This window comes from Equus quagga, chromosome 4, assembly GCF_021613505.1.
Source record: "Equus quagga isolate Etosha38 chromosome 4, UCLA_HA_Equagga_1.0, whole genome shotgun sequence".
Classification (NCBI taxonomy): Eukaryota; Metazoa; Chordata; class Mammalia; order Perissodactyla; family Equidae; genus Equus; species Equus quagga.
Window position 1 is genome coordinate 32406241 of NC_060270.1, and position 20398 is coordinate 32426638.

General features: G+C 38.4%; 1 protein-coding gene across 1 annotated transcript; it reads right to left on the minus strand.

Annotated features, from left to right (window-relative positions):
- Window positions 1–7459: 7459 nt before the first annotated feature.
- LOC124238648 (divergent paired-related homeobox-like) lies at window positions 7460–8038 on the minus strand. The gene has a single exon (XM_046659830.1). The coding sequence runs from the start codon at window positions 8036–8038 to the stop codon at window positions 7460–7462; it is 579 nt and encodes a 192-aa protein (XP_046515786.1).
- Between the last annotated feature and the right edge of the window lie 12360 nt (window positions 8039–20398).

Consider the following 20398-nt stretch of genomic DNA (forward strand, 5'->3'; position numbering starts at 1 on the left):
GAGTTTTCCAGCACATTTTTTTAGTCCCTCCAGTGAGTTTTTTAAATTAAAATACACTTTTTAATCTCTAGAATTCTTCATTTGTTCTTCTTCATAAGCACTTGTTCTTTATCATAATGTTTGGTTCTTGCTTTGTGAAGTAAATTTTGGGAAGAAGTTACTTCCTTTGACTCTCCAAGATTATTAAATATATCACTTTAAAATTCTTCTTAGGTTGCATTATTATCTCTACTTCCTTGGTTATAGCTTCTTTTGGTGGTTGAGTTTGTTGTGTTTCTGTAAAGATGTTGGTATTACTTAGCTGTTTTGTGATTCCTGATTGTTCGCAGAGGAATTCTTTCCACATCTTGTGATGGAATTTCTCTTCGTGAAGTGTCTTCACATTTGTGCAGATACTAACCTTGAAGACGGGTTAACAGTAGACTTGTCTGCTAGGCAGAGGAGCCTCAGAATTTGCTTCTAAGCATCACAGCCCTAGTTCCAGCTTCGTGACAATAAGGCAGCAGACTCCATGGTGGTGTTCAGTTTGCTTTACCCTTTTAGAAATGTCTCTCCAGTTCTGGTTCATCAAGAGTTCTCTTACTTGTTTTGGAGTGTGGCTAAGAATTTCTTCATCAAAAAATATAGAGAGAGCTGGTCTGGTGGTGTAATGTTTAAGTTTGCAAGCTCCATTTGGCTCATTAGTTTGGATCCCAGGCATGGACCTGTGCACTGCTTATCAAGCCATGCTGTGGCAGGTGTCTCACATATAAAGTAGAGGAAGATGGGCACAGATATTTACTCAGGGCTAATCTTCCTAAAAAAGAAAAAAAAAAATATATATATATATATATACAAAATTTTAATGAGTTTTCTGTGGAGGGAGATACTTTATGATATTTTCCATCTGACATCTGGAACTTGAGAAGAATTGCTTAGATTTCTATTTTTATAGAAGATTTTATCAGAAATAAGAATTATATTTAACATATATCCTTTCAGCAACAGTTGAGGTGCATATTATTTCATCCTCGGTTAAACTGACATGACATATTACATCAGCGCTCTCCAAAGAGATGTATGAGCACCTCAGTAGCTGTTTTCCTGCTTTATGTTGAAGAATATTGCTATGGTTCTTGTGGGGTGCTTCCTTATTTTTTGTTTTGTTTTGTTTTCTGCTTCCTCATTCTTCTTTGAAGTGAGGTCCACTGAAATATGGTTAAATAATTTGTATAATATGAGTGGATTTCCCTACATCTATTTTTCTCTCCAATTGATTGCTGGAAAGATATTTCCATGACCTTAATATTTTATTCAGACCTTAGTCTGAAGAGCTGATTGGTATGTAAAACACTTAGTTAAATTTTTAGTATTCGTTTGTCATATATCGACGTTTTTTCCTCTAAATTTTCTGGCTTCTCCTGTTGGGTCATTTCTCTTTGTGTAGGGAAATATATTCATGGAAAATTTGAAATTGCTCATTATGTTTCAATTGAGTAATGCAGCATTTTTTTCTTAAGAAAAATTGTGGACTATTTTTGACATGGACCACATCTGTTGGTCTATGGGTTCTAGATTTACTGATGGTATATTTATTCACAACTGTCTCTGAAATACTAGATTTCTGTATGGATAGGCCTGAAATAAATGTGGAAAATATGGTACTAATTAAGTACCTAGAATATTGTCCTAACACTACACGACATAAAGCTTCGTAGCAATTTCTTTATAAGCAGAAATGGCTTTATTGCTTCAGCGATAATCAGCAAAAGTTCCATATCTCTGAGGGAGGCGTGGAGAAAGGCACTGAAATCTCTTACCATTGTCCTGCTTGACTCTGTTATTTGATTTCATTGATAGTGTTTTAACTGCTACAGCTGCTAATACGCAATACCAAAAGCACTGTAGAACTCAAACACAAAACTTTTCTCTGCTTTTGTAAATTTCCATTTTGCTTTCACTTTGATAAATGTGCACACGTGATCACATGCCCATGTCATAAAAATAACCATTCTCCTTTTCCTTGACAGATATGTCTGTTGAGATGCCTCTCTCTTGTATTTTTTTCAAAGATTTCAAGAACTAGCCAAGGGTTACTTAAAATGATCTTTAAGAAACTTTCTAAAATATGATTTAATAAGTTATATCTAAGCAACTAAAGAAGGAATGTCCAATTCAGACTTTTTTAAAAACCTTTTAAATCTCAAATATCATAATATGCTATTAGAAGAGCTGTTGGTTAACTATTCAAGTTACCCATGGTTCTTCACGCTGCTGGATCAACATTTATAAACTAATGGGCACAGTGTCTGCGTCTGTGCATTTAGAAAGATGTTTTCTGTTTTTAGAAAGACAGAAGTGGGGTTCTACTTCTCTATGTGTAAGCCGAGTTTTTATTCTACCCATGGTTCTTCACCACAAAATGGGGAAGAAAAATGAGATAATGTCTGTAAGGGTGTTAAATGTCTATTAACTTACTGTCCCATCTGTATAGAAAAGATTACTAGGCATGCAAGATAAAACACAAATTTGTTTTTAAATTAATAAGACAAAAGAGCAAGGAGACAGACTATTCACTTCCGTTCATTTAGTCATTCATTAATTCATTCAAAATGTCATTGAAAGCTCACCATATCCCAGCATTGCGTAAGGTGGGGAATTGCAAAGTTGAAAATGGTATAGTCTTTTAAGGAATATACCATCTAGCAAGGGAAACAGATACAGGCACAGAGAAGTGTAACAGTGCACACGTGGTCATGAAGGCTAAAAGTGACTGTCAAGGGTATAGGATAGGAAAATCTCAGTGTAAGAAGGGAAGAGGAAGTAGAAATTTGTAGTAACTAACTTTTATTTTTGTAAAGCTATTGGTAATATTCTATAGCATTTACAAACTGCTCTAAGAAAAAATTTTAAGGTTATATCAGCATTACAATATCAGAGTCTGTTAGTGTTTTTCTTAATTAATCCTAATTAATTTTTCGTAACTAACATATAAAATTTGTAAAAAGTAATTTAAGTACATAACGTTAGCTGAGCAAAATGTGAATCTCTGATTCCATGTCTCCCAACCGCCACTGCTCTGTCACTCCTCAGAGGTCCCCATCGTTAATGGGGTTGCATGCGTTCTTGCAGTCTTCTTCTATGAATTGACACACGTACTCAAGTAAATTAAATACATATTTCAGAGACAAATGTGAGGCAATGTTATTCAACTTGCTTTTTTCAATTAAAATTATTTCTTAGAAATTTCTGCATCATTTCATGTGAGTATGCTTCTTTTTTAAACGACTAATTACTATTACATAGAATTCCACGGCATAATTTATCTTTGGAATGGGGTATGAGTGCCTGAGCACCCAGGCCTGCTCATAGACTTTCCAGGAACATGTGGGAATGGAGGAAAGAATTGATTTCCCGATCTTCAACTTTCAAATGAACTTTTCACTAAAATTGCTTTGCCTGAGCGTGTTCCTGTGGTCTGATCGGTCTCCTTTCCTCCTACCACTTTCACAGTCACTCAATCATCATTCTCCTATTTAACAGCAACAAAATATACCTGTCATCAATCCTTATTATTTTTGTTGTTATTGCCATTGAGTGGATTCTGACTCCTAGCAACCCAGGGTGCAGCAGAGCAGAACACTGCCAGGACTTTTTGTGGCATCCTCTCAGCTTCCGGTGCTATATCAGACAATTCTCCATTGCTATTCATAGGATTTTCATGGCCAATTTTTTGGGAACTGGTGGCTAGTTCTTCCTTCCTAATCTGTCTAGTCCGGAAGCTCTGCTGAAACCTGTCCACAGTGGGTGACCCTGCTGATATTAGAAATACCAGCGGCATAGCTTTCAGCATCACAGCAACACACAGCTGCCACAGTGTGACAACTGACAGATAGGTGGTATGTTTTCCTGACTGAGAAACAAACCTGGTCAGTGAGAGCCAGAATATTACCCACTAGATCACCAGGTCTGGCTCCCTATTATTTACTATAATGCAATTACTCAAGATATAAAAGATTTTGAGGTACAAATCAAAACACAGTGGGAGAATGCATAGTTTCTGGGGGAAAAGGACAGGAAGAATAAGGCACAGGAAGTTTTAACATATTGAGAGGTAACTGATTTCATTTGAGCAATTGGAATGCATAGAATCGGAGTTCAGAAGTGAGATATTTGTCCTTGGAACAGGTGTTTATACATCTATTTGAATTGAAAGTGAGGTCAAATATTTTTGACACAGATATATGAACTATCTTTGCTATTGGATTATATGGCAGACATTTTCCACAGATTGAGTGAGTAAAATCTGCAGCACCTAGATTTGGATGAAAATATATTTAAAGCATGTACACAATATGGAAAACATCAAAAATCATATCTTTTGCAATAAAACATTGTGATTAAAATAAAGTTGATGTCATATTTCTCAAAATTCTTTTGAGGACTACTTTAGCAAAAATTTTAAAGATCCTTGTCTTATAATACTCTCCTGTTGATGGACCTCCATCATTCCTTCAAGCAGCAAATACTGATCACCTACTGTGTGCCAGACAACTATTTTAAGAGCTGGAGGCACATCGGTGAAAAATAATAAACAAAATCATCCAACTAACCTAACAAAAAACCAAGTCAAAAAAAATCCAGTTGGAGGAGGCAGAAAATAAATATACACATTCATAAAACATAAAATATACACTACGTCAGAGGGTAATGATGAGGTGTGCAATTTTAAATAGGCTGGTGAGGAAAGGGTCAATAGGAGACGGCATCTGAATGAAGGCTTGAAACAGGTGAGGGAACAAGCAATGAACTTCAGGCAAGGGGAACAATAAGGGCATGGGCCCTATGCCAAGGTTTTGTCTCAGAAAGTTTAAAGATTTGAAAGGATAGTAGGGTACCTTAAGCAGAGTGAGCCAGGAGAGGGTGTTGATAGGTGAAGTGAGAAAGGTAAAGGGAGGGAGCAATGGGAGGAGAGAAGTGAGGAGTGAAAATTACGTTAAGCTTTAAAAGTTATTGTAAAAATGCTCACTTTTACTATGAGGGAGATGGAATGCCAGTGTAGAATCCTCACCAGGATAGACACCAGATCTGACTTTGATTTTACAAGAATCATTCTAACTGCTAATGAAAGCAGACCACAGGGGGATGCGGGTGGAAGTCAAGTCGGGAGACCAGTTAAGAGGCTGTTTCTGTCATTCAGGTAAGAGATGACCGTAGCTTAGGCCAGAGCAGTAAGAGTGGAGGAGGTGAGAGACGATTGCATTCTTCATCTATCTTGAAAGTCCAGCCAATAATAGAGCTGTAGGAGTTGCTGACAAGTTGGATGGAGGATATGAGAGAAAGTGATTTCAAATATAACTTGTAGGATTTTGGCCTGATCTACTGCAATGGTGAAGTTTCTGTTTACTGAGATCTAGAAGATGAAGGTGAGAACGGGTTTGGAAGAGAAGATCAAAAGTTTGTTTTTCAGGCCGGCCCAGTGGCCAAGTGAAGTTTGCATGCCCCGCTTTGGCAGCCCAGGGTTTCACCAGTTGGGATCCTGGGTGTGGAGATGGCACTGCTCCTCAGGCCATGCTGAGGCGGCATCCCACATAGCACAGGCAGAAGGACCTACAACTAGAATATACAACTATGTACTGGGGAGCTTTGGGGAGAAGAAGAAGAAAAAAGAAAGAAACTTGGCAACAGATGTTAACTCAGAGCCAATGTTAAAAAAAAGGAAAAAAAGTTTATTTTTCAAATTACGTGTGAGACGCGTATAAGATGTAGAAAAGGAGGTGTCAACAGCGGGTAGATACATAAGTCTGGAAGTCAGAGGAGGAATCTGATCTAGAAATATACATTGTCAAGTGGAGAGCAGCGGGTGTGAAATCAGGGCACCAAGAGACCCGAGGAGGTTATCAAGAAAGTGAATATAGATGGAGAAGAGATCTGAGGACTGAGTCCTAGGGAACTGCTACATGAGGAGGTGGGGGAGATGAGGAGGGACCCAGGAAGAAGATCCAGGCTGAGCTGCCATTGAGGGAAGGAGAAAGCCGGGAGAGCGTGATGTTTCGGAAAATAAGTGAAGAAAGTTATTTGCCTTTATCGTGTTTCCCATTTTTCACTCTTATTTTCAAAAATGAAGCAACGAACACATATCTTTGTGCATATGTAAATATTTCCTGAGGACTGATTCCAGAAGTAGAATTGCTATGTCAAAAATATGTGTGTTTAAAACTTTTATAGATTCTGCCAAACTGCCTTCCAAAACTCCTTCACCAATTTATCACTCTTCAAGAGTGTTTGAGAGTGCCTGTTTCTCCACGTTATTACACCGTCTTGATATTCTCAAACTTAAGAAAAAATATAAAAATATCTTATTCTGATTTTAATTTGCATTCTTCTGATCAGTGTTAAGTTTGAGCTTCTTTCTAACGGTTTATTGGCCATTTGTATTTCTTCAAGTGAATCCTGGTCCAAATCATTTGCCCGTATTCTATTGTCTTGTTTTCTTATTGACGTGTAGGTATAGAAACACTTTTATGTTCTGAATGTAATTTCCAGTCTGTCACTTGCTATTTAACTTTGTTTATGGTGACTTTCATCACAGAGAAATTGAAATTTTTTTTTTTTTAATTGATCACATGTCCCTTTATTCATCGATGCACACATGCAGGGAGAGGGGAGTCAGAAGGAGGAAATCAGGAGGCTTGAACTCCCTTGGAAGGGCTTGTGGTGTTTTCATTGTCTTAAGGAGAGTTGACGGACCAGCTCCGTGGCCAAGTGGTTGAGTTCGCGCCCTCTGCTTCGGTGGCCTGGGGCTTGCCGGTTCAGATCCTGGGTGCAGACGTGGCACCACTCATTGGGCCAGGCTGGGGTGGTGTCCCATATAGCACGACCAGAAGGACCTGCACCTGGAGTGTACAGCTGTGTCCTGGGGAGCGCTTTGGGGAGAAGAAGAAAAGAAAAAAAGGAAAAGGAAGATTGGCAACAGATGTTAGCTCAGGTACCAATCTTAAAAAAAAAAAAAGATTAAAAAAAGAAAAATTTGGGAGCTGGAAATATTTGAGTGGTCAAAGTTATAAAGAGATGGCTGGGAAGGTGACTGAAAAATAGAAAGTAGAAAAAAATAAGCCAAATCTCCACTTACTGACAGTGACTAAACCTGAATGATACTGGAGAAAAAAAATAAAATCATAACAAAGAAGCAGGAAAAAGAAAAAAGATACTGCCCATACTGGTCTCTTAGATCTACCACATGGGCAGCCGCTAATCTGTTTTTTGGCGCTGTGGTATTTCCTGCTCCAGGAATGCATATAAATGGAATTATATAGTATGTTGCCTTTCGTGTCTTTTTTTCTTTCATTCAACACAATGTTGAAACGCATCCATGTTGTGTATATCTTGTGTTCCTTCCTTTTTATGGCTGAAAAGCATTCTCGTGTGTGGGAATCATTACAAATCATTCCACCACGTGACTTTTTGTGTCTGGGTCCTCTCACTGACAAGATCTTGGTGGTGATGAAGAGCAGAAGGAATTAGCGCTGATGCTCGTGGAAAGAACTTGGGATTCCAGAGTGGGAGAGAGGCAGTATATGTTAGGGTCTCGGCAGCAGCCGAAATGAACTATTTTGTGGCCAACAAAGTGGTCTGTGTCAGCATTAAAATTGGGGCACAGGCGGAGCTGGAAGGCAGGCGCTGGATGCTCTGTATAAACCAGGGATGCGGGGAGGGCCCCGCGAGGGGATCTGGGAGGTGTATCCGCGCCTGTCTTGGAAGAGCTGGCCTTGCCTCCTGCCTCAGCTAATTGCTGCTGTTGAGCCTCTTGTTGTTTTTGCTGAATAGGCTTGTATTTGGCTCTCTTGAGTTTTGCTCTGTGGTTCTTGAACCAAACCTTCACGACTGTTGGATGTATCTCCATTTTTGAGGCCATTTCTCTCTGAAGGCTGGAGGTCGGGTATGGGTTCTCATTGAACAGGAGCCGCAAATCCGCCAGTTGTTTCTGAGTGAATATGGTTCTTTTCCTTTGTGGATACTTCTGGGGCTTTCCTTTAGGAAGATCCCCTGGGTCAGACATTGTGTAACCTGGATGTGTTCCTATGCTCTGGTCCAGTGACCGAGAAATTGAAAATTTTTATGTAGTCAAGGGTGTCAGATCTTTTCTTGATGACTCTGGCTGGGGTTGTGTTTTGCTTAGACTTTCCCAACCATATGGTTATAAAAATCATCCTGCGTTTTCTCCTTAACGTTTTTACGGTTTTCGTTTTTACATTTACCTCTCGAAGCCATAAGGAATTTGTACTGGTATATGGCTTGAAGTTGAAAAGAACTATTTTTTCCCAAATGCATAACACATTTTGGCAACACCATTCATTGAATACTTGCTCTCCTTTTTCCCTACCAGTTTGTGAAATGTCACTTTAATCCAGCTGAATTTCAATATTTTTAATGATTCTGTTTCTGGCCTCTGTGTGCTATTCAGTTGGCCTACATATCTATTTCTGCATAATTTTACATCTTTTAATGATTATTATCTTAAGATTTTTTACATCTTAAGTCCTTTTATGTTAGCTCTTTTTTTTGGTTATTGTTTCACATTTTCTATTTAATTTAAATATCAGAACCAATTTTTAATGTTCCAAACAAATATACAAACAATATACCAACAAATATACCCTTTTGGAATTTTGCCTGGGATTTTATTGAATTTACAGCTTAATTTAGGAAGAGTATGCATATTTATAATAATGAATCTTCCTTCAATAAGCACAGTCTACTTTTTCATTCTTCTGTGTCGCTTGGTAGGTTATATAATTTTCTTCATAAATGTCTGGTTCATTTCTTGTTAGACTTATTTCTAATTAATTTATGATTTTTCCTAGAATTTTATGAAAAGGAATATTTTGAAAAGGTGCCCAATCTCAACTTTAAGGGAAAGGCCTACTTCAGATTTTGATATTTCCAGCTCTAGTGACTGGCCATCAATATTCACATAGCGTGTACAATAATTAAAATGTGTCTTGGAGAAAATTTTACTTTGTTTTTTTTTTTTTTTTTCCCAGCCAGGTACTTGTCCTGTTACAGTTGGTAGCATAATAAGACAGACCACTAGATGGCAGAATAAGCCATCTTTCCTCGACTTGAGTACGCAGTTTTAGACAAGAAACTGATTCACAGCTCTGCTAAGAACAAATTATTTTATAGTCCACAACACACCAGTATACACTGGCAATAACATTGATCTGAAAGAAAGTCGATATAAAATAAATCAATGATCTCTGACTCCAAAACAATTGTCATAAATTATGCTTTATTAAAGTCCTCATATAAACATATGTTTTTTGTTCTTTCTCTAATTCCTCTTCCTTACTGCACTGCATAACTGTAGCATTCAATTTTTTTATCTTCTACTTTTTTCTGTTATTTTTGTTTTTCTCCCTCTAAAAAACTTGTCTACTTCAGGATTTCAACTATCATCTCTGTAACCAGAACCCCCAAACTGCATTGATGACTCTGAACTCACTTTCATCCTCAAGGCTCATATTCTTAATAATGGACCAACATGTCCCATAGGCTCCCTGAGTAATTCTCTTCCTCTAGGGCACATCGGTTGCTAGCATTTATCTCCCCCGGGGATCTCTTGGCCAACACTTTTCAAGCAAAAAGTTGTATCCCATTAATGGGTTGTGAAACCAATTTAGTTAATTCTATCCAGCAATATAAAAAATGAAATGTAATGTAGTGGAAAAATGGCAGAGCGCAATGTCCATAGTAAGAGCAAATATTCCTTCCATGAGATATCTGTGTCAGCTAAATGGATGCATCTCTATGAATATTGCTCTGGGTTGTCATAAAAATGTATTTTTTACTGTGGGTCACAGCTAAAAGAGTTTGAAGAAGAAACAAGAAATCGTGCTGGAATCTCTCAGACTCCATCTTACCTAATATAATACAGGATCTCAAGGCTTCGCTCTCTGAAATACACCATGTCACTTCATCCACTATCTTCTCAGTCTTTGCACAAATATTGAACTCCTACACTACATTTCTAGGTGGATGGAACCGTAAATCTACCTAGAGGTCTCCCTAATGTCTTAGAAGTCCTAGCATCTCTATAGGTGCTTAGGAACGTCAAGTTCTCTCATCTCACCAACCGTAATTAGCTTCAGAGTTCCTCCATGCTGTCTTCTAAGCCCTGCCTTGGGCCATATCTTTGCCTGACTTTTAGCAAAAGCGAATCTAACCCTTTCCATGCTGAAATCCCATTGGATGTCCATTTATATGTCTTACCATCACTTAAAATGAATGCGTTTGAATCTTAACTCATTTTTTTTGTCTGAAATCAGCTCCTATCTTGATTTTTATGGTGTTATCAATTTCACCTATTACTTAGGCTCGAGATCTTAAAATGAGTATTAGATTAGACGTTTAAGAGCATTAAATTTCGACTCAGAAGAACCTGCCTTTGAGTATCAGCTTTACCACTTTTCCTCTGTGTGTTTTTATGCAAGTTACTTAGCATTTCTAATTCTCAGACTTTCTCATCTATAAAATGCAAATGAGGATAAGCCTACATCAAAGAGTCATTGAGAAAATTAATGATGTAACAATTTCAAAGCACTTAAGACATTGTCCAAGAAATAGGAAGACCACAAAATATGTGAATCATTGTTTTGAATAGTCAGAGAGGTAACACCAGCAACAATTCTGAAAGAAATCAACAGAATTTGCTGAGCCTTTCACTCACTTTGGTATCATCTGGATTCTTTTGAGTTTTTAACCTCCAGAGTACCACTGCTTGTTCTAGAAAGGATTTTAGGCCATCTAATCTTATTGCTTCATTTGCTAGATGAGTAAACTGAGGCACAGAAAGGAAAGTATCTTTCCCAAGTTCCCACAGCAAGTTAATAACTGCAATGGAACTACATTCCCGCTATCTTAGCACAACACAAGATCGTTTTTTTTCTTGCTCCTCCTCCTTCCCCTTTTCCTCTCCCCCACTCCTCTCCCCTTCTCTCCCTCCCTTTACTCTACCAGGAAGCTTTCCAAAGCTGGAGTCAGATGATCATTGGCCAAGAGGGACCCTCCAGAGAAGACAGAAAGCCAGCAGGCAAAGTTAAGACACAGCATCTGTTAATGTTTTATTCTCATGTTAAACACCAGCTAGAGACTTAGGAAGAGCTCTCTGGGGTGGCCCGAGTTGTGCAGCTCACGTGTGACACATGCATCCACTCTGGCCTTTGAAACTGGAGCATGGATGGGCATCGAGGGGGAAATGCAATAGTCGACAGTTAAACAAAAGGCAAATCTGTGGTGTCAATGAGAAATTGGGCGTCTCTTCTGAGCAATCACATTGTGGAATCTAACTGGCCCCGCTTCTCCATATGTCACTGGCACCCGTGTTCAATAAATATTTAGTCCTTGCATTCGTTAAGTATTTAGGTATTCCTAAATACTTAACAAATTAAATATTTAAGTATTTTCATTACCTATTTTTTCAAAGTATTTCATATTTACTTGTATTTATGTCTATTATTTTAATTACGTGACCCTAAGTAATATGTTAAAAAATGTTTTTATGCATAACAATTGTTTATTAAGTAATTATTTCTGTTCATTTAAAAATTTATGTTCTTGTAATTGCATTCATCTTTTAACTGAAGTATGTTTTGTTTATTTAACCAGCTCCCTTCTCAGATTTTCTTTTAGAAAAATATCAACATCTGGTAAAAAGATGTTTGTAAAAAAAGAAAAAAGTAGAGTTGACATCATCTTTAAATTTTGTTTTCTATTTTAAAATAATCAACAAATTGTCATACTTTTAATTGATTTTGAATGAATAGATAAAACCGGAACCATCTTTTTGAGAATTTTTAATATTATTAGGAACTAAAATTTGTCTGACCCAGGGTAGTGGAATTAATTTTATCTAAAAATGTCAGTCACTCATTCATTCAATTCATTGTTTCTTGAGCATTCCCTACTTTCCAGGTCCATGCTAGCACATTTCTTGCTGTATTACTTGTTACAAAAGGGCTTCAGAGTAGGTATTATTGGCCCCATATTCCAGATGAGTAAACTGACTGACATTTAAAGAGGCCCAAGTCACATAACTAGTGAGAGGCCAGGCTGGGATTGAAATCCACAGTATTTTGAGCTTCTTTTCTTGTCCCGTGAAGTCTCAATAAACTTATAATATTTAACATTTATTTAGCAGTGGTAATGTGCTAGATGTCATTATAGATATTGTCTGTTTTTCTCACACTGCCTCGTACACGGGTAGATATTATAGCAATCAGAAACAGAACCTCAGAAAGTCCAAATTTACTTAGTGCAGAGAGAGAACGCTATTTGAATCTCACTCAGATTCTAACTCTTATACTTTCTAGAGATTCTTAATCAGAGATGTGGGGATAGAATTCAAGGGATCTATCAATGTAGATCAGAAAATATTGTCATTTTCATACGAATCTTTATCTAAAACAGCATTTTCTTCAACTATGAATGATGACAAAAAAATCACAGAAGTACTGGAGGTTCAAGACAGCCAATGGTGTCCGGTGTCCAGCATATAAAAAAGATTAAGATTCCAAAACTTCCATGCTCCCTCTCAAAAACGTCACTAAATTCCTACCATGTGCCAGTACTGGATTTCATAAATCAACAGAAAAAATTACCCCTAGTGAGCTCAGAGATTGTGACGGAAATGGACGTGTGCACATTAAATATGTATACAGCATTTAAAGGCCATAATGGAGGTGGTGAGACCACAGATAAAATCACCAGTTTTACCCCAGACAACTCCTCAGGCACAAAGGCAACCAGGAGACAGTTCTTGAAAGAAGAGCTACTTGAGTTATATCCTTAGGAAGAATAGCAAATCACCTTACAACAACAATTCAGGGAATGAGTGAGAAATCTTGGCAAAAAGAACAACTTCTGCAAAAGCACTAAAACTCGAGAGGCAAGGTGCATTAGGAGAACTCAAAACAGTGCAGGAGGTGGGCTGCCAGGTGCATGTGAGGCCAGGGCATGAAGATGTCTCTGCCGCAATATAGTGCCGAGGTCCTGGAAGTAACCACCTCTCAGGAGAATGAGCAGCATGTTTCACAAATAAGTGATCAGGGCTGATCTCTACACACCTCATTTTCCCCTGCCTATCAGGCTGCTTTGCCTCAAACTGCCTTCAGTATCCGGTGCTTGATTTCTCAGAGGTGCAGAGAGAGTGGAGGTTGACGAGGTGCCCCTCAGGCTGAGAAGGAGCCTCTTAGTGTGGGGTCCTGGGCTCTGGAGTTTTAACCAGATGTTCCGACAGAGCCCCAGTTTGTTTTCCTTCTGAGTGTAGTTCTCACTTTATCCCGTTCACTCAGACGTACAGCTGGGAACAGAGGCTGGAAATCAGAGGGCTTGCATGGGTTCTAGGAGACATGAAAGGAGGGAGATGAAAGCGTTGGCACTCCAAATCTTGACTTCTGTTCCAGAGATTAAGTGCAGAACTCCCCACACTGCTGGAGAGTCCCAGCTTCGGCTGGAAAAAATAAATGACGTTTTCCAAAACGTTTGAGCAGCACTCGTACGACTAAATTTGCCTTAAGATGGGCTTGGGTACCAAGAGGGGCTAGAGATAAAATTTATTGCAATAACAGCCCTTCGTGTGTCAAGCCCTATGCTAAACATTTTACAAACATTAGCTCATTTTTTCCTGGTGGCAATCCCATGAGGTAGGGATTACGTCTCCTATTTTACAGATTAGAAAGCTGTGTTTATCGGGGTTAAGCAGTTTCTCAGACTTCATCCTACGGTCCACCAGTTTTAAGAGCCAAAATTATACCCAAGTCTGGCTGACTCAAAACTCATGCTCTATAAAGAGGAAGTTTTATGTAGTGGCAAGAGCACTTTTTAAGGGGTCATTCTGGATCTAACTTCTCACTCTACCATTTAATTTGCTACAAAATCTGGGTTAAGTCATCCACTCTCTCTGTCTCTTGGTTTCCATATATGAAAAATGAGATTAATAATAATTTGATTTGCTGCAGATATTGGTTGTGGAAATCAAGTGAATTCACGTATATAAAAGCGTTTTTGATGTCAAATTCTATTTAAAAGGATTTACATGTTTTTATTTCTTTCAAAGCTTAAGATTTTTGGTCTATAAATTTGGGATAATATTGGTCCTGCACAGCTCACATGGATGTTGGAAGAAATAACCAAGATGCTCTATGAGGAAATACTTTATAAACTGTAAAGTATTGTACAAATGAGGTAATGTGTAAGCCATCACCTTATAATTCTAATGGGCTGTAAAGGATTATAGTGATTACTGTCAGTTCCTCTGAGACTAATAACATGTATCACTAGTTAACATTCTTTCACTTTATTAGGTTCCTTCTATTGCTGTGGCATATATTTTCCAAGTAACTTGGCATGGAACTTCCTCCTATCCCATTTTCCCCCTCCCAGCCCCTCTGCCACTATAAAACAAGATGACGCCATTATGAAACTAGCAGCATGTTCTTTGAATGACCTGCCCAAGTCAGAGCCTCATGCATTACATATCCGAAGAGCTGCACATGCATTAATACTATAAAAGAGGTTTTGTGAGAGAGACAAATACAAACACCATGAGGTCACTTCTTCCAGAGTATAACAGGATGCAGACTCTTGGAAGAAAATAGTATAAATGTCCTTTTGGAAAATTTTGTCTCTGAGACGGAACACATTATAAATTTTTCCAGAGCTCTCCAACATACAGTACATCAAACAGTGTGCCTTTTCTTTTCTTTCCTTTATTTCTCTCTCTCTCTAAGTAGTTCTATTTTCAGAGAAAAGAGGAAAAGCTGGGAGGAGCTTTCAGTTACTAAAGATTTCCAACATCAATTTCTGCTCTTAGGGTCCCAGTCTGTTTGCAGAGAGCAGTGTAATCAGTCCAGAATCAAGATCCCAATCCCACTTTCCCAGCTGGGTGAATAATTCAGTTTTTCAGCCATCTTCCTCCTCCAAAGAGGATAGTATGACATGCAGTTACATAAACACTGAGGTGGAAATCAGGAGACCTGGGCTCTATTAAATAAAATTAACTGTAGCATGACAAAATAACTACTTTTTTTTTTTTTTTTTTTTTGCTGAGGAAGATTTGCCCTGAACTAATGTCCATGCCAATCTTCCTCTACTTTTTTTTAGTATGTAGGCTGCCAGCACAGCATGGCCACTAACGGAGCAGTGTAGGTCCGTGCCCAGGAACCAAACCCAGGCAGCCGAAGCTGAGCAAGCCAAATTTAACCACTAGGCCACTGGGGCTGGCCCCAAAGTAACTACTTTTAATGATGTCCTGTAAGTCCCCGGCACCACTTGGCAGAAGTTCAGTAAACAGTTGTTGAATGATGAATATATATATATATAATAGTATATATATTTTATATACTCAGTATTTATATAGTCAGTACCATGCTCAATATGGTATTTTATATACTCAGTAGCCAGTTGGCAAAGTTTTAGTGGAGGCATTCTTCTTATTGTACTTCTAGACTTCTGGTAGTGCTGGCTGTAGTGTGCAACTTGTTCTTAGAACAAAAGGATGACTCCAGAAGAGGTGTAAGAGCTCTCAGTTGAACTAGGTCTGTTGCCTCCATTACACTATGCTGCCTCCTACAGTGAGTGAATTGCCCTCTCTGAGCCTCAGTTTCCCCATCTATAAATGAAGTAATTAGACTAGATAATCCCTAAGATCACTTCAGGCTCCATGGGTCTACTTCTATAATGCAGTACATAACAATGTCAGAACCCTAGACTTAGGAAGAATTTTCAGTAAATACTCAAAGCTAAGACCCCAGCCCAAGAAGAATGATATCAAACACACAAGAAGTTATACAGTCTCTTCATACAGACAGTAGTGCCATAATTTCCTTTGATGTCTTATTCAAGAGTTTGACTACTTGATTATCTGTTGACTCCACATCCAGAAACACCAAGTGGCTAGTTGGCATCTTTTACTCTCATCCCATACCCTAGGTAATTAATTGTAGTTTACTAAAAGCCTCAAAGATTGCAACTGTTGATTGCCAGTCTTTTCTTTAGACCACTGGTTTTCATTCATGACTGTGCATTAATGCCATCTGTTCAGCTTTTAAAACATAAGGTTGTCTAGGCCCTGTTCTCTGAGATTCTGATTTAATTGGGGTGGAGTCCAACCATCATGTCTTTTAAGCTATTCAGATGATTCTACTATGTAATCAGGGTTGAGAACTATTGCCTAGAGCAGCGTCTCTTAAGTTGTAATTTGTAAATGAACCACCTGGGGATCTTGATCAAATGAAGATTCTGATTCAGCAGGTCTTCGGCCAGGTCTGAGATTCTATATTTCTTTTTTTTTTTTTGGTAAGGAAGATTGCCCCTGAGCTAACATCTATGGCAATCTTCCTCTATTTTATATGGGGGATGCCACAACAGCATGGCTCAATGAGTGGTGTGTAGGTCTGCTCCCAGGATCTAAACCCGCATATCCCAGACTGCTGAAGCAGAGTACACAAATGTAACCACTATGCCATGAGGCTGGCCCCTAGATTCTATATTTCTAATAAACTCCCAGGTGATGTTGATGCTCTGACCTTTGCCACTGGAAGTGTGGTCCATGGACCAGCAACATCAGCATCAGCTGGGAGGTTGTTAGGGTGAAAATTAATAAACAGAAGCATCATTTAAAATGGAATCTGGAGGCCAGACGGGAGAGCTCTCATGCCCTGTGACAATGGCAGAGCCCAATGGGACAAAGAAAGACTTCTTCTTGCCCAGCAAGAGCTCAGCCAACAACACTGTCAGAACTCAGCCAATGAAAAGCCACTACACTTGGAACTTTCAATGCCTCCAGTGGGCTCTGTTTACAGTAGCCCTCTCAACTTGCTCTCCCTCTCTGTAAAATAGTTTCTTCTCCCCTTGTTGTCAGAAGTTGCACGTGGCTCACCATGGTTGCAGATCCTGAACTGCAATTCTTCATTGATCCTGAATAAACCCATCTTTGATGGAGAAATAACTGGCTATCTATTTGTTTACAATCAATATCAGAAGGCGGAATCTGAGGCCCCATCCCACAGCTACTGTTTTAGTCAGCATTCTCCAGAGAAACAGAACCAATAGGAGATATATACATATAAAGAGATTTGTTATAAGAAAGTGGCTCATGCCATTATGGAGACTAAGTCCCAAGATATGCAGTGGACAAGCTGGAGATCTATGAGAGCCATTGGTGTAGTTCCAGTCTGAGTCTGAAGGGCTGAGAACCAGAAAAGCTGAAGATATAATTGAGGTCTCAATGCTTGCAGGCTTGAGATTCAGAAGAGCCAATGTTTCTGTTCAAGTCAGAAGGTGGGAAAAAAACCAACATCCCAGTTCAAGGCAGCCAAGCTGGAGGAATTCCTGTGTTCTAAGGAGGGTCAGTCTTCTTGGTCCTTTGCAGCCTTCAAGTGTTGGATGGAGCCTACTCACATTAGGCAGGGCAATCTACTTTACTCAGTCTATGGATTCAAATGTTAATCTCATGCAGAAACACTCTCACAGACACATCCAGGACAATGTTCGACCAAATGCCTGAGCACCCCATGGCCCAGTCAAGGTGACCCATAAAATTAACCATTATCCCTACTGAATCCAAAAATATGTTTTAATGGATTATATGTATATATAGATTTAAAACTCAAATTAAAGTATGAGAAGCACTGCACTACAATAATGATTCTCAAACTTTTTGGTCTGTTGACCCCTTTACACTCGGAAAAGTTATCGAGAATCCCAAAGTGCTTTTGTTTATTTGGGTTATATCTACTGATATTTCCTATATTAGAAATGAAAACCAAGGGCTTTCAAAATTATTTATTAATTACTTTTAAGTAACAATAACAAATCCATTATATATTAACAAAAATAACATATTTTCATTAAAAATAACCATAGTTTTAAAGAACAAAAAATTGTAAGGAGAGAGGCATTTTATACATTTTTGCAAACCTCTTTAATGCCTGGTTTATAGAAAGCAGCTTGATACTCATACTTGCTTCTCAATTTAATATCTTGTATTATCAAACGTCATGTAGACTCTGGAAAACTCCATTTTACTCTCATAAGACAATGAGTGAAAAAGGCAAATATCTTAATATTATTGTAAAAATGACTTTAACCTTGAATATCCCCTGAAAATGTCTCCAGAACCTCCAGGGGTCCCAGGACCATCCTTTGAGATTGCTGTTCTAGAGACAATCTAGAGAATCTATATAACTCCTTCCAAAACAGTCGATGTAGGGTCTCACCAGAAAACTTGCCACAATTCTGCTGAAATTTGGGGCAATTACAGCACTTTCTAGAGGATGCCACCCCTTTTGTCCACCAACAAGTTATGCAGTACTGCCAACAGTTTCAAAGACGAATGATTAGAATGCCAGTTTGAAAGTCTACTAATGCCTTGCTGTACACCAAGGTTTCTCAGCCTCAGCACTATTGATACCTTGGGTGAACAATTCTTTGTTATGGGAGCTGTCCTGTGCATTGTAAGATGTTTAGCAGCATCCTTGTCCTCTACCTACTAGATGCTAAACCCTCTTCCCATTGTGACAACGAAAAATGTCTCCAGACATCACCAAATGTCCTCTAGAAGACAAAATTATGCTTAAGTGAGAAGGACTGCTATAGACTAAGGAAAGCATTGAGAGTGGCGAGGGTAGGAGACAAGGGTTCTGGCTCTGACTGGGTCTTTTGCGTGGATGGTGGTACCTTTAACTGGAATAGAGAATAAAGGGGGAAGAAATGTCTTGAGAGGAAAGACAATGAATTCAAGTTTGTGGTGTTGATTTTGAAATATCCAAGGGCTCTCTCTGCAAGGTTAGAACATGGATAGAGTTATCAGAGGAACGCTACCAAAAGACTAGAAGCAGAGTTACTGCAGAATCACACTGTGACTCTGAGACCACGTCATGGAATTGGATGTCAGAAAGAAATTCTTTTCGTTTGTTTATTTTGTTCCAAGCACTTCATAAGATCTCTTATAAATAGCTGTTATTCTAGCTAGTATGACTCTTTTACTGATGAGAAACTGTAGACCGAGAGAAGTTGAGTAAATATCCAAAGTCAGAAACCTCCTAAATGGCTAAGTTTGGTCTGACTCTAGAGTCTAAGGGCTTTCTATAACCTTTTTCTTTTTTTCTTTCCTTTTCTTTTTTCTCTGTTTTCTTTGTTTAATTTATTAAATATTAATGACTACCACGCACGAGGAGATATGTATGGTGCTGGTACACATTAAAGGATACAGTGTTTGGCCTTTATGGAGCTTTCAATCTAACAGCAAAGAGAGAAAATTTGAAAAGGAATAAAAAAATGTGTTAACTGCTATTATCAAGAAATCACAGTGCCACAGGATCCCATGGCAAGGCCATTTATTCCAGTCTTGAAAGGGAAAGTCAGAAAAGGTTCTGTATGGGAAGTGACATTTAATCTAAGATCTTAATAATGGATAAGAATTAGGAAAAGAGGAAGGCAAAGAATGTTTTAGGCAGAGGAAATACTATGTGTGAAGGACGCCTCTCTCTATTTCTTGCTGTTCTTAAATGTCTAAATTCTTTTATTTTCTGTAATCTTTTATCCCAATGATATTTATATTAGTTTGTTAATATATAATCTCATTAGACCACATAAATATGTGACCATATTTACTGAAAGAATCTTTCTGTGAATTTCAATTAAATTGTGCCAAGAGAGGCAATATGGCACGGTGAAGCTTTGAAGACTAGATTCAAATCCCAGACCTGTAACTTTCTAGAAGTGAAACATTCAGTAAGGTATTTCCCTCCTGAATTTTCTTGTTTTTTCACTTACAAAATGTCAACGGGCTATTGTAAAGACCATGTAAAATAATATATATGGAGATGATTATGCAAATGTAGGCTTTTACTAGCAACTGGACTATTCTGCCAGGTCAAAGACTTGGCATGAGTAGAGTCACGAAATGTGAACAGAAATGGCATGTTTGAAAAAAAGGAATTTGTATTAGCTGGACCTTTGAGATCTGATACAAGGGACTGAAAAGCAAGTTTAAGCAGCATGGTGGTGGATCTTAAATACCACAGCGAGGAGTTTACCGAATTTAGTAGGCAATTCATCCCATGTAAATTGTCACTCTTCATTGCTTGACGCCAGAGCAAAAGCCAATACTCTCAGGGGAATTCTATAGCATCTGGCAACATCTCCGAAGCTTTTATAAGTAACAATATATTATATGTTGTCACTTTCACAACCAGTTCAGAAGCAGCTTAAATATTTCTTCAGTTTCCAAGTACAGATGGTCCCTGACTTACGATGTTTTGACTTAACGATTTTTCAACTTTACGGTGTTGCAAAAGCGACATGCATTCTGTAGAAACTCTGCTTTGAATTTTGAATTTTGATCTTTTCCTGGGCA

Coding starts and splice junctions, on each gene's coding strand:
- LOC124238648 (XM_046659830.1), bottom strand. CDS start 8,038: ATGTCTGACCCAGGGGATCTTCCTAAAGGAAAGCCCCAGAAGTATCCA.